Consider the following 13,525-nt stretch of genomic DNA (forward strand, 5'->3'; position numbering starts at 1 on the left):
CTGTTGTTCCCTGAATTCCTGATCGTACCTGCGCCACTCCGATCCCGAAGACGTGCGCTGCATGTCATGTACGAGATGCAGGTACCTAATTATATTCGTGTGCTCTGCCGGCCTGTCCTCCAGGTAAGATGCCGCGAAGACCCAGAACCCGGCCAGGCAATTATCGAAGGTTCGGAATGCCTCAGCCCCGATGCCCTTCTTTGCGCCGCCACCTTATACTCTTTCTTCGCGACCTTCGTCAATACGAACACGTCCACGAAGTCGCCCCTCCAAATCTTCTTGCGGCAGCTATCTCGCAGCCCCCGCAGTACAGCAGTATAGACGAATCGCACGACACCGGGCAAATTGCAAGCTTCTTGGCCCTACGCGCTTCCTCGCTAAGCCGCTTGCGCCTGTTCCGCTGCCCTCTTGGCGAATTTAGTTGCCCGCTTCTTTGCCCTAGTTGTGCTACTGACTTGGGACGCCTGTGACGACATTGAAGATGAGGAAGAGGAAGAACTACGCGAACTAGAGCTCGTGGAGGAACCCGAATACCGACTGCACCACCTTACCTGATGCCGCCGACTGCCCCGACATGGAATCTTCCGGCGTTCCAAATCGTTGCCTTCCTCCTCGAAATCTGCCATCGCCTCATCCCCGAGCTCCCTTGAAAAAGAGGAAGAAGCGGAGGACCCCTCCAGCACTCGCGGCACATGCCGCGGCCTCAGTGCTGGGGGCGTTGCGGCCGTGAGCTCCCCCGCGTCCTGCCCTGTACCCTGTTGTAATTCTGCGGCGACCGTCCCGAGCTCACGGCAGGCGCGTGCCACCCGCTGCGCCGCCATAGCCCGCCGGAACGAACAGCCGTTCTAGGGGAAGCAGCTGCGGCTAGCGGCCCTAACACCTTCACCGCTGTGGCCAGGGCCGAGCCAGCGCTCCGGAGGGGTCGTGACTGCCCCAAAACGCGGTCCTGGGTCCTTCGCCGGGGCCCGCGTGCGACCACGCACTCGCCGCCCGACATGCGTGTGCCGGGCATCCGACGCACGCTGCCCTTGCGGGAAAGCGGAGGCACCGCTGTCGACGCCCGCACTGCCCTCGCCTCCGAATTTGTCCCCTCTTCCCGTGTATCGGAACTATCCGATGCCGCAGAGGGGGGGGGGGGGGGACCGCTGCGAGCTCCTGCGGCGCGTGCAGCAGCCCCGCGGCCACTAACCCATTCCCTGTCCCCCCTCCTCCCCCGCAGGCCGCTAGATTCCGGCCCTGGGGGAGTGATCTGAAAAGACCGGGAACCCCGCAGCGCAGCAGAGCGCGCGCGCACTGCTCCGCTTTCAGTGGACACGGGCTCGCGCACCCGGTGACCTCTTGCTGCCGCACCCCTTCTCCTTGGTATCGCACTGCCCTGCCAGTGATCATAATTGCCCTGTCTCCCCTCTCCCCCCGGACTCCGGCTGCCTGGGAGATAGCAGGGGAGACAGCAGGGCCGGCGGCGCTGCTGCGCACACACGTGCGCGGCTAGCGGCGCCAGAGGCGAGCGTGGGCGCGCGCGCACCTCGGGCGCGCGCCCCACTGCTCTCTGTCACCACAAGGCCTCTTGTCTGGGCTCCTGCATTAAGAGCTCCATTAGCTTAACCTGGTTGATCACTGCCTCTCCCCCTCCCTCCCCGCTCCACACCGTGTTCCGGCTGCGGGGGAGAGGGCTGAGGAGACAAGGAGGAAAGCGGCGCCGCTGCGCGCACACGTGCGCGAGCGGCGCCGCGCGTGGGCGCGCGCGCGTCCCACCGCTTCCGGTCCGTGCTCTCTCAGCCGAAGCGTTTGGGGATGACGCCGTGCGAGGCCCTGCGACAGGCCTCGCTCGGCTGGCCACCGTCCCCCGCCCAGTGCCCTCCCCCCGCCTGGAACCACTAGCCGGCCCCGGCAAGGGGGAAGAGCTGGGCATCGAACTCAGTCTCCGGTCCCTGGATGAACGCCTGGCGCGGCGCGCTCCCGCGGGCACCCGGCACTGGGGCTTCCCCGGCCATGCCCGGAGGCAAGGGCTGCTGCCCGCCCACCTCCGGGCGGCCTGACTCCCTCTCTGATCCTCCTCGTCGGCCGCTCCCGCCAGTCACATCCGGCCCGGCTTCCGCCAGATCCCTCGAGGAGGCCCCCAGGGCCAGCCAGCTCGCCCCCGGAACCAGCCCCCACCGCCCGATGAGCGGTAACGGGCTGGGGTCCCGGCGGACCGTCGTGGGCGAGTGGCAGCCAGAGCACTGATGTATGACCTAAATGCAGGGAGCTGACAATAGAGATGGCTACTGACTCTCTGTCTCAACACAGTGACTGGAATCATCAGGAAGTGTGAATGATTCGAGTCACTCACTGTTTCATGAGTCGAGACAGCAGCAGCAGCAGCTTCTCTCAGACAGAGGGAGGAAACTCTGTGTCCTGTGTCCTTCAGTCAGTGTGTTCTGCTGTCTTTAGCTGTGATTGGCCAGAGGCTATACCAGGTGACACCCAGTGGGAGGGGGGAGGGAGCAGTCACGACTCACCAGTCAGTGAGTGCTCTGCTGCTGTGCCTGATCCATGTCATGAATCATGATTCATCCTGAGTCTGCCAGTGAGTGAGACAGTTGTACACTGTGTAGACTCAGTGACTCAGTGAATGAATCTGATTCATGCAGCAGGAGGTGGAGCCCCTGTGGTACAGGGCTCTCGGCTCAGTGCTCACTGATCCTGCTCAGTGTGATTGTGGGTGGCAAACTCCCTGGAGGCTAGATAGTGTATAATATAATAAATCCAAGGCCACCTAAAATCATCCAATTAGCAAAGTATGCAAGATAAAAAAAAAAAAATGTTTTTATTTGGTTTAGTTACAGAATGAATGATGTGTTTCATGGCTGTTAAGCTTTCTCTCCTCAGCCAAAAGTAATGTCATATTTTATAACTAGTATGCAATAAGTGGTTATTAATAATATATCAACATAACAGTAAATCTATGTTAACATATTATTAACAATCAGGGCATAAGCAGCTGCCTCCCCCAGATACACTGTACAATCACTGCAGCTGAATAACTCCATGAGTCCAGCACTGATCCTCCAGCACTGGCAACTCACTGATTCATGTGCAGTCTCTGCAACACATTCCACTACAGATGAGTCATGACTCATGTGCCGAGACACTGACTCCAGACACTTCACTGAACTGAGTCATGTGTCTCAGCTCAGTTCAGTGAATCACTTTGCCCATGACTAGCTGACAAAACACTGAAATGTATAAATCCGAAAAAGAAAATGGGGGGATTATGCAAAGCAGCACTCACCCCAAAGCAAATCACCAAGAGACTTAAGATGGCCTCTCCTTCCCTATATATAGCAAACCCTCCCCCTAAAGAAGGCTGTACTTTCCTCACAGCTAGGTCCACCCCTCCCCAGATGTTTAACTCTTTCCTCTCCTATGCAGTCAATACTCTCTCCTTGTCTGTTTTCCAGCACCCCTTCCTATGCAAACAGAGGGGTGAGCCCCTCTAACCACAAGGTCACTTGGGGATGACCCTTGTGGTTTTTCCAATTAAGTGGTTCCCACCAGAGAAGTGAATGGAGCCAAGCGGCTCCATTCATTCCTATGGGCACACTGTGGGGAGACCAAAGCCAGTCAGGAAGCTGTTGCTATAGCAGCAGCTCCTGATTGGCTGCCGGGTCCCTCTAGTGACATTAGTTATGTAGAGGCCAGCCGTCGCGTAGTATAAATATATGTGATCACACAAACACTTGTACATGTCCGTTTTGGATTGGGTTTGCATTTAAAACAATAAATAAATAACCCCTGGGATGCCTACATGGAATGAAGATGACCGATGTACATTGAATTAGGTGAGTATGGATTTTTATTTTTACAGGTACCCTATGGATTTCTACTTGGACAAGGGGGCCGAATCACTACGAGGGATGGTAGGTAAGTATATATAGGCGTGAGTGTTTGTGCGTTAGTATGCTTTTGTAATGTTATACTATTATTTTTATTATTATACTTTATTCATATGATGCCACAAGGGTTCCGCAGCGCCCAATTACAGAGTACATAAACAAATAATGATAACAGGAAAACAGTGACTTACAGTCGAAGACAATAGAGGACAAGTACAGGGTAAATAAACATTACTACCTCAGCAGATGACCCTGGGATATACTATCACGGTGTGTGTGTGTGTGTTGTGGTTATTGTTATATTTATTTTACAGTAAAAACAAAGGTACCAGTGGGTCCTTTAATGCCCTGCATGCTGGTACTTGTGGTACACCAAATACCAACATGCGGGGGAGGCGTGCTGGGACCTATAGTTCCACTGTAAAAGTCATAGTTATTCTGAGTTTTACACAATGGAGTGTATTCAATAATTGTTGGAAGCTGCCGTCTTGTCGGAAAGACAGCAGCTTTCGACAGGTTTAGGTCGGAAGGGGTTCCAACCTATTCAATAGAGGGCCATTTTTTTCTACAAGTTGGGAATTCCCAACTTGTCTGAAAGCTGTCGGAATGCACGCGGATCGGCGGCTTCAGCCCTGGCACTTGGGGGTGCCTAGATGGGGGGTGTACAGTTTATTGAGGGGGGGGCACTCCCCCAGGGAGAGGGAACACTCCTCCAGGGTGGGGGGGGGGGCACTCCTTCTGGGGGTGGGCACTCCCCCAGGAAACACTGGCCAGGGCTGACTAGTTGAGGATTTAATGCTACCAGTATAAATGTGTCCCCCAGCTGTGGCATTATCTACTTGGCTAAATGTACCTCCCACCCTCGTGGCTTACCTCTCCGGCGGTCTTGCAAACATCGGGATCCTGGCGATCGGGACTGTAATCCTAGTTGGGATGTCGGCGCCGGCATTCTAAGCAGTGACGGGATTCCGGCATCGGCATTTTGACTACACACACACACGCCTCCCCCCTTCAATATGGGGAAGTAAAAGCCACAATCCTGACTCTCAGTTCCTCTGGCTACCCAGCTCACACACGTACATAGCTTCTATTGCAGCGTTATGAGATGCCAGATAATAATACAGTATTTAAAAAAAACCATACAGAAATAGAGATACGGTATGCCAGGTGAGGAGGACTTTTCAGAGATATTGTTTGGATTCGGCCTAGCCAGTAGACCGTGCTATCCCTGCACGCCTGGTATATCATTTTACCTTTGTCTATTTGCCTACGGTTTGCTTAGTACGCAGTCAGATTTGGTGAGAGCATATCTCTATTTATGGATGTTTTAAAAAGTTGTTTTTGGGAATAAATGCTATATCAGACTATTTGTCATTTTTAACTTATTTTATATGTAAATACTGGATAACTGTTTGTAGGCGATATTCGGGAGGAGGAATAGATACCGGGAGCATCAGAATCTGTAATGGGCCTGATCCTCACCCCTAAATGCGCATTAGTCTACAATGAAATGTGGATCAGTTTATCTGGTAGGAGACGCTGCATCTGGGATGCGGTCAGGTATCCCAGGGGTCGGGACCTCACCAGTTGGAATACCAATGCTGGAATCCTTACACAGCTCAGAAAGGTGATGCCGGTATCCCAACATTGATTGAAATGCAGGTGCCGGGAGCTCGCCCGCCGCAACCCCGATCAAAGACTGTCGGCACACCGCACTCGTAAGCCCAGGAGGAGGGGGGAAAGGTTTAGGCTGTGGGGGGGAGGGTTAGGCTTCAGGTGGGAAAGGTAGACTTAGGGCTGCGGGGAGAGGGGGTTAGGGTTAGGTTGTGGGGGATGGAGGGCTAGGTTTAGGCCGCGGGTAGGAAACAGTGGGGTTAGGAACTGCCGGAGAGGGTGAGGGTTGGGCTGTGGAGAGGGGGGGGGGGGGTAAAGACTAGGGTCAGGCTGCCAGAAAGGCAGGTTTGGGAGTTAAGGGATCAGTGTTACCTTACTTATTACAAGCTGTCTGGACCTTAAGCTCTGGGATTCCGCTGCCGGTATTTTGAGTGCCGGGATCCCGTATCCAACCCCTGCATCCTGTCTTATGTCATTTTATGGGTGTGATAATCATACTACGCTATGAGAATGTTTTCTACTGCTTGAGATATTAAATAGGAATAAAGGAAAATACAGGGAATGAACCAAATGAAAAGACTATCTGGACTGGATTTCAGCTGTTGAGGAACACGGTCTATGGTGATGGCACCCAAGAACTTATTGGTGACATTTATTTGATATACTCCATTATTCTGTCTACATCATTGGTAAAGAACACAAAAACTAGCGTTATTAAAAACATAAGCACCGTTACACATGGTTACTGACTGCTTTCCTCTGATGGAGGTGTATTGTATTTTCTGTTAATTTTAACAAACTCGGGGTCATACAGATCTGATTCCTGCTGTGCGTTTTTCGCACAGCGGGTGATCAGGTACTGACTGCGCTTGTGTATGCACCGCAATGCGCACGTGCGTCAGACAACAAGAATGGACATCGTCGGTCAGCGGTAGGATGGTGCGAAGAAAACTTTTTCCCGAGCGTTTGCAAGCTGATTGACAGGCAGAGGCCGTTTGTGGGGGGCAACCAACCGTTTACTTGGAGTGTTTGGAAAAACGCAGGCGTGCCCAAGCGTCTTCAGGGAGGGTGTCTGACATCAGCTCCGGCCCCGATCAGCCTCATGTGAATCACACTGTAGGAGTAAGCCCTAGGCTGCGCATAGACTGCACACTGCTCTGCATACACATAGGAACGCATACTTGCACAGCGAATATACACTCCACATGTAGGCGGTGACTATCTGAACGCAGGACAGCAAAAATTGCAGCCCAACGATCAGATCTGAATGACCCCTTCAGATTGTTAGAAAGCCTCCTCACTTCTGTGTGCAAATGTAGACACCTTCCTAATTTTCTTGGCACAGTAATGGGAACAAACAAGCACTCAGTGAGGAAGTCTTAATTCTAGTAACAGCCGTGATGACATAGGGGGTGATTCACATCTGATCGTAGATGTGCTAAATTTTGCACATCTACGATCAGTTACTCAGACATGCGGGAGGACGCCCTGCACAGGGCTAGTCCGCCCCACATGTCAGGCCTTGCAGCCCCCACCACACAGCAGCAATGCTTTTTCACCTGCCGAGTAGATACCCGCTGTGTCCTGGGTCGTGGCGGCCATCCCCGCAATGGTCCGGACACGCCTGCATTGTCCGGACCACGCCCCACCAATGGCGTACTAATGCCGTTGGCACACCCCCTTCCCCCGCGACCATCTCTGCCCGTCAATCAGCAGAGGCGATCACAGTCCTGGGATGCTTTTAGCATCTCACTAGGACTCCCAGGGTGCGTATGCGCACTCCCCAAATTGCCTCTGCAGCGATCCAGTCTGAATTAGGCCCATAGGCCCTCATTCTGAGTTGATCGCTCGCTAGCTGCTTTTTAGCAGCAGTGCAAACGCTAAGCCGCCGCCCTCTGGGAGTGTATCTTAGCTTAGCAGAAGTGCGAACGAAAGGTTCGCAGTTCTGATGCAAAAAAACTTCAAGCAGTTTCTGAGTAGCTCCAGACCTACTCCTAGCTTGCGATCACTTGAGACTGTTTAGTTCCTGTTTTGACGTCACAAACACGCCCTGCGTTCGGCCAGCCACGCCTGCGTTTCCCCAGCCACTCCTGCGTTTTTATCCGACACACCTGCGTTTTTTCACAGACTCCCCAAAAACGGTCAGTTACCTCCCAGAAACACCCACTTCCCGTCAATCACTCTGCAGCCAGCAGTGCGACTGAAAAGCGTCGCTAGACCATGTGTGAAACTGCATCGTTTGTTGTGAAAGTACGCCGCGCATGCGCATTGCGTACCATACGCATGCACAGAAGTGCCGATTTTTAGGCTGATCGCTGCGCTGCGAACAAAATGAGCTAGCGATCAACCCGGAATGAGGGCCTTAGTGCAGAGTTTATTGCAACTGCTCACCGGGATATATTGCAACCAATTGATGGTGATGTAGATGCAATGATTAGCCATGACGTGTCACTGTATTTTTTAAAATATGTTATAAAACCATGATGTCGGCAAGCGATGGCTGGAGCCAGCGCCATCTGTTGCACATGCAATAACATTCAAAGGAATATTGGGGGTAATTCCAAGTTGATCGCAGCAGGAATTTTTTTAGCAGATGGGCAAAACCATGTGCACTGCAGCGGAGGCAGATATAACATGTACAGAGAGAGTTAACAGACTCTCAATCACGCAGCAGTAGAAATGAACTAAAATCGATTTTTGCAAACCGGCTGCCCGAGGCCTACGTAAAAAGAAAAGGCGTTGCTGAGCATTTCCCGCCACAGCAGTAATATGCGAAGACCAAGACAGATCTTCAGAGAAAATAATTCCTTAGAACTTGACTTCAGAAACCCTTTTCACTTCCTCATCATTGAGGAGAAGCGGATGTACAGGAGTTTTCCTAGACTTCCTAAAGTCAATCACGACTTCCTTTGTTTTCTTGTTGTTCAACAGCGGGTTATTGTGCTCTCCCTATTCACCTAGTTGCTTTTCTTCCTCCCTGTAACTGTCCTCCTCTCCTTTAGTAATCAACCTCACAAGTGTAGGGTCATCCACAAATGTTACCATAAAATTGGATTCTGAATGAGACATACAATGGAAAGTATACAAAGAGTTAAGACACAACCCTGAGGGAGTCCTACATTTAATATCAATTCTGATGAGAAGACAGGGCCCATCCTAACTGACTGAGGACGCTTTGTCAAGAAGTCCAGCAACCAATTACAAATATGTGTGTCATAGCCAATCTTTAAAAGCTTATCAATCAATATTCAGCTTTATAGGCTGTGTGAACGCACTGTGCTCTTTGACATGAAATGTATTAAGTAGAAGTTACTATGAACCTGGTATGGCCATGTAAGGCCCCTGTGCTTCCTGCCATATGTTATCAGCATTATTCTTATATTACCCAGATGCTTACAAATTGCCGAATCCCAGCATATCCCATATACAGACAAATATGCATCTCTGTACCCAGGTGTGCGTCTGCCAATTTTGCTGTCTGAGAAGATAACTGATACGGCCTCATTCAGTATACACCAATCTGTCATACACTTTTGTTAAAAAGAAATATAATATTACGTACAGGGATACAGGTGCATTATTCACAATGACTTACTGTATAGCTTCTTTTTGCCTAGTATAGTCAGGATGTTGTTGAATTACATACAAAAGTATACAAAACACTGTAATTACAACAAAATAGTGTACAGCATAGATAGCTTTGATTGCTTGAGAAAATAGTTACAAGCAATAAAACGCTGTTTTAACAATTTTCTGATAGTTATAATAATACTCTTTCTGCTTGGAATAAGGACTAATCGGCTGTTACAAACAATATCTCTATAGTATAACTTCGGAAAAAGTATAAACGTGTGTTTAGATATTTAGATATTTTATTTATAGTATGTATATATATATATATATTTTTTTATTCTGTAGATTGTAATATGTGCACCATCAGCCATGTGTAGTAGTGTAGGTGACAATAAATGTGTTTTAAATATGATTGAAATATATATATATATACACACACACACACACACACACACACACACACACACACACACACACACACACATATATATAAAATAAAAAAGTTTCCTTAATGCGCTATTATTAAAAGGTAAATTAGCCTTTTATATATACTATATCTTAGTACACTTAGGGCAGCTTCCGTGGATGTATTTTAGGATATGAACCCAAGGTGACTTTGATGGTACCTTAATATACATACACCCAATTTATTAAAAACATATTTTTATTATTATTAATTTTATTAAAATGTGTAAAATGGGTTTATTTACACATTTTAATAAAAATATGTTTTTAATAAATTGGGTGTATGTGTATTAAGGTACCATCAAAGTCACCTTGGGTTCATATCCTAAAATTGATTGGAATATCCATTATCCAAGAGCGCTCCGTAGAGATTTTGTCTATCTATCTATCTATCTATCTATCTATCTATCTATCTATCTATCTATCTATCTATCTATCTATCTATATAGCTTTCCAAAAAATGTCGGCACTCAGAGACTGTATCATTTCAACGCGCTGTATTCAGTATCAAATCTCAGTGGAAAACGCCTACTTTTTTTTGAAAGTTTTTTTTTTTAATCAAAGCAGGGGATCGCAGCAGATATCTCAGAGAATATTTCAGTGCGATTTGCATCATCAGTGCGATTTGCATCATCAGTGCGATTTGCATCAGTTGGGAATCAGGCGGCAGAGGGAGACTGGACAACTCTGTCATGAGTTCGGGAAAGCTCCCCTAAATTCGGGACCTTCTCCTGAACCATTCGGGAGAGTTGCCATTGGCAAGTATGCCTCATGATAAACCTATCCCAATAACTGAGATTATAAAACATATGTTACAGTATCCTGGTTTGTAAACCAATGTGCTTACACTGTATATCTAATAACACAACATACACCAGCACCCCAATTCAGTGCAATAACTAACTGGAACATGCAGAGAATATTTGACATTCCTTGCAGACTATAACACGCAGTAGATACAATAAGTGTTTGAGCAGCAGGTGAGCATGCAGCCTGAGGTTACAGTATACACACCTTGTGAGAGGAGAAGTGTTGCTGTTAGGAGAACAGATTGCAGAGCGAGGAGCATTTTAGGACTGGGGTTTATATCCACATTTCCTCAGGAAAAATGTTCTCCCCGATGCAGGCCACAAATAATCTGTTGTCTCCTGGTTTGTACTGTCACATGAATCCTGATCCCAGTAGGTTCTGTCTTCTCTCCTGCATATTTGTTATGTGGGTAACAGGATGTTTGTCCATTTCAGGTCCCAGATCTACTGTTTTTGCTGTGGAACACATACAGTAAAAAATGCGAACAAACAGAGTTCTTTCTTCCTGTGCAGCCTGTGTAAATGAGCTACAGAGAGAAACACTACTTCTCCTTCCCCTCCCCCTTCTGTATCCACTCCCTCCCACTGTCTCTATACGCTACATTTACTCATACCCCACTCTTAAGTGGGGGGGGATACACCCTATACAGTAATCTGTGCATTTACTTAATGAAGTGATGTGAAAACAAGTTATCTAGGGGCATATATATCATCAATTGGGACAAGCCCCCTAATATTAAGACTCCAAATTACATCCACGATCACCTTACTTCCAGAGGCGTAGCATGGAGACATGACACCCGCAGCAGGGCCATGTCACGGTGCCCCCATTCACCACCACACATACATACATACATACATACATACATACATAGATTCACACACATTTAGGCACAGACATACATAAACACACACATATAATTATACACAGATATATATACACACACAAATAAACAAATATACGCAGACATACATAAACACACACATACACAAATATATACACACTCATATATACACACACACATAAACACAAATATACACACAGATAGACATACATAAACACACACATAGACACAGATATATACACACAAACGCACACACACATGCACACACACGCACACACACACACACACACACACACACACACACACACACACACACACATATATACTGTATACAAAGATGCACCAAGGTCGCTGGATGGCTAAGCTAAGCGACCCAAGTGGCCGACACAAACACCTGGCCCATCTAGGAGTGGCACTACAGTGTCCGACAGGATGGCAGATTTAAAAAATTGTCCCCAAACAGCACATGATGCAAAGAAAAAAAGAGGTGCACCAAGGTCGCTGTGTGACTAAGCTAAGCGACACAAGTGGCCGACACAAACACCTGGCCCATCTAGGAGTGGCACTGCAGTGTCAGACAGGATGGCACTTCAAAAAAATAGTCCCCAAACAGCACATGATGCAAAGAAAAAAAGGGGCGCAATGAGATAGCTGTGTGACTAAGCTAAGCGACCCAAGTGGCCGACACAAACACCTGGCCCATCTAGGAGTGGCACTGCAGTGTCAGACAGGATGGCACTTCAAAAAAATAGCCCCCAAACAGCACATGATGCAAAGAAAAATGAAAGAAAAAAGAGGTGCAAGATGGAATTGTCCTTGGGCCCTCCCGGGCCCTCCCACCCACCCTTATGTTCTATAAACAGGACATGCACACTTTAACGAACCCATCATTTCAGCGACAGGGTCTGCCACACGATTGTGACTGAAATGACTGGTTGGTTTGGGCCCCCACCAAAAAAGAAGCAGTCAATCTCTCCTTGCACAAACTGGCTCTATATACTGGTGGTCAGCAAACTGTGGAAAACTGAAATGCACCACAGGTATGGATGGATAGTATACTTGACGACACAGAGGTAGGTAGAGCAGTGGCCTACTGTACCGTACTGCTATATATTATATACTGGTGGACAGCAAACTGAGCAAAACTGAAATGCACCACAGGTATGGATGGATAGTATACTTGACGACACAGAGGTAGGTAGAGCAGTGGCCTACTGTACCGTACTGCTATATATTATATACTGGTGGACAGCAAACTGTGCAAAACTGAAATGCACCACAGGTATGGATGGATAGTATACTTGACGACACACAGATAGGTAGGGCAGTGGCCTTCTGTACGGTACTGCTATATAGTATATATCAGTGGTCAGCAAACTGTGCAAAACTGAAATGCACCACAGGTATGGATGGATAGTATATTTTGACGACACAGGAGGTAGGTAGAGCAGTGGCCTACTGTACCGTACTGCTATATATTATATACTGGTGGACAGGAAACTGTGCAAAACTGAAATGTACCACAGGTATGGATGGATACTAGTATACGTGACGACACAAAGGTAGGTAGAGCAGTGGCCTACTGTACCGTACTGCTATATAGCATATATTAGTGGTCAGCAAACTGTGCAAAACTGAAATGCACCACAGGTATGGATGGATAGTATACTTGACGACACAGAGGTAGGTAGGGCAGTGGCCTTCTGTACCGTACAGCTCTATAGTATATACTGGTGGTCAGCAAACTGTGCAAAACTGAAATGCACCACAGGTATGGATGGATAGTATACTTGACAACACAGAGGTAGGTAGAGCAGTGGACTACTGTACCGTACTGCTATATATATATAGTTATACTGGTGGTCAGCAAAATTCTGCACTGTCCTCCTACTATATACTACAATGCAGCACAAATATGGAGCGTTTTTCAGGCAGAGAACGTATAATACTGGTGGTCACTGGTCACTGGTCAGCAAAACTCTACACTGTCCCCCTACTATATAATACTGCTGGTCCCCAGTCCCCACAATAAAGCAATTAGCACACTGAGCACAGATATTTCCAGCACACTGAGCACAGATATGGAGCGTTTTTCAGGAAGAGAACGTAGATATTTGCACTTGCAGCACACTGAGCACAGACATTTGCAGCACACTGAGCACAGATATTTGCAGCACAATTTGCAGCCCACTGAACATAGAAACTGAGAGGACGCCAGCCTCGTCCTCTCACGATCATCTCCAATGAACGAGTGAAAAATGGCGGCGACACGCGGCTCCTTATATAGAATACGAATCTCGCGAGAATCCGACAGGGGTATGATGACATTCGGGCGCGCTCG

At 48.2% G+C, this 13,525-nt stretch overlaps 1 protein-coding gene across 2 annotated transcripts in view; it reads right to left on the reverse strand.

Annotated features, from left to right (window-relative positions):
- Positions 1 to 10,896, reverse strand: part of LOC134980387 (T-lymphocyte surface antigen Ly-9-like) — a 73,431-nt gene extending 62,535 nt beyond the window's left edge. The window contains exon 1 of one of the 2 annotated variants that reach the window (XM_063947190.1): positions 10,545 to 10,896. In XM_063947190.1, the coding sequence (XP_063803260.1) occupies positions 10,545 to 10,599 (55 nt within the window). In that variant the 5' untranslated portion in view covers positions 10,600 to 10,896. The remainder of the gene's footprint in view (positions 1 to 10,544) is intronic. The other variant, XM_063947189.1, reaches the window with a different exon arrangement.
- Between the last annotated feature and the right edge of the window lie 2,629 nt (positions 10,897 to 13,525).

The sequence above is a fragment of the Pseudophryne corroboree genome, chromosome 12 (assembly GCF_028390025.1).
Source record: "Pseudophryne corroboree isolate aPseCor3 chromosome 12, aPseCor3.hap2, whole genome shotgun sequence".
In the NCBI taxonomy this organism is placed as follows: domain Eukaryota; kingdom Metazoa; phylum Chordata; class Amphibia; order Anura; family Myobatrachidae; genus Pseudophryne; species Pseudophryne corroboree.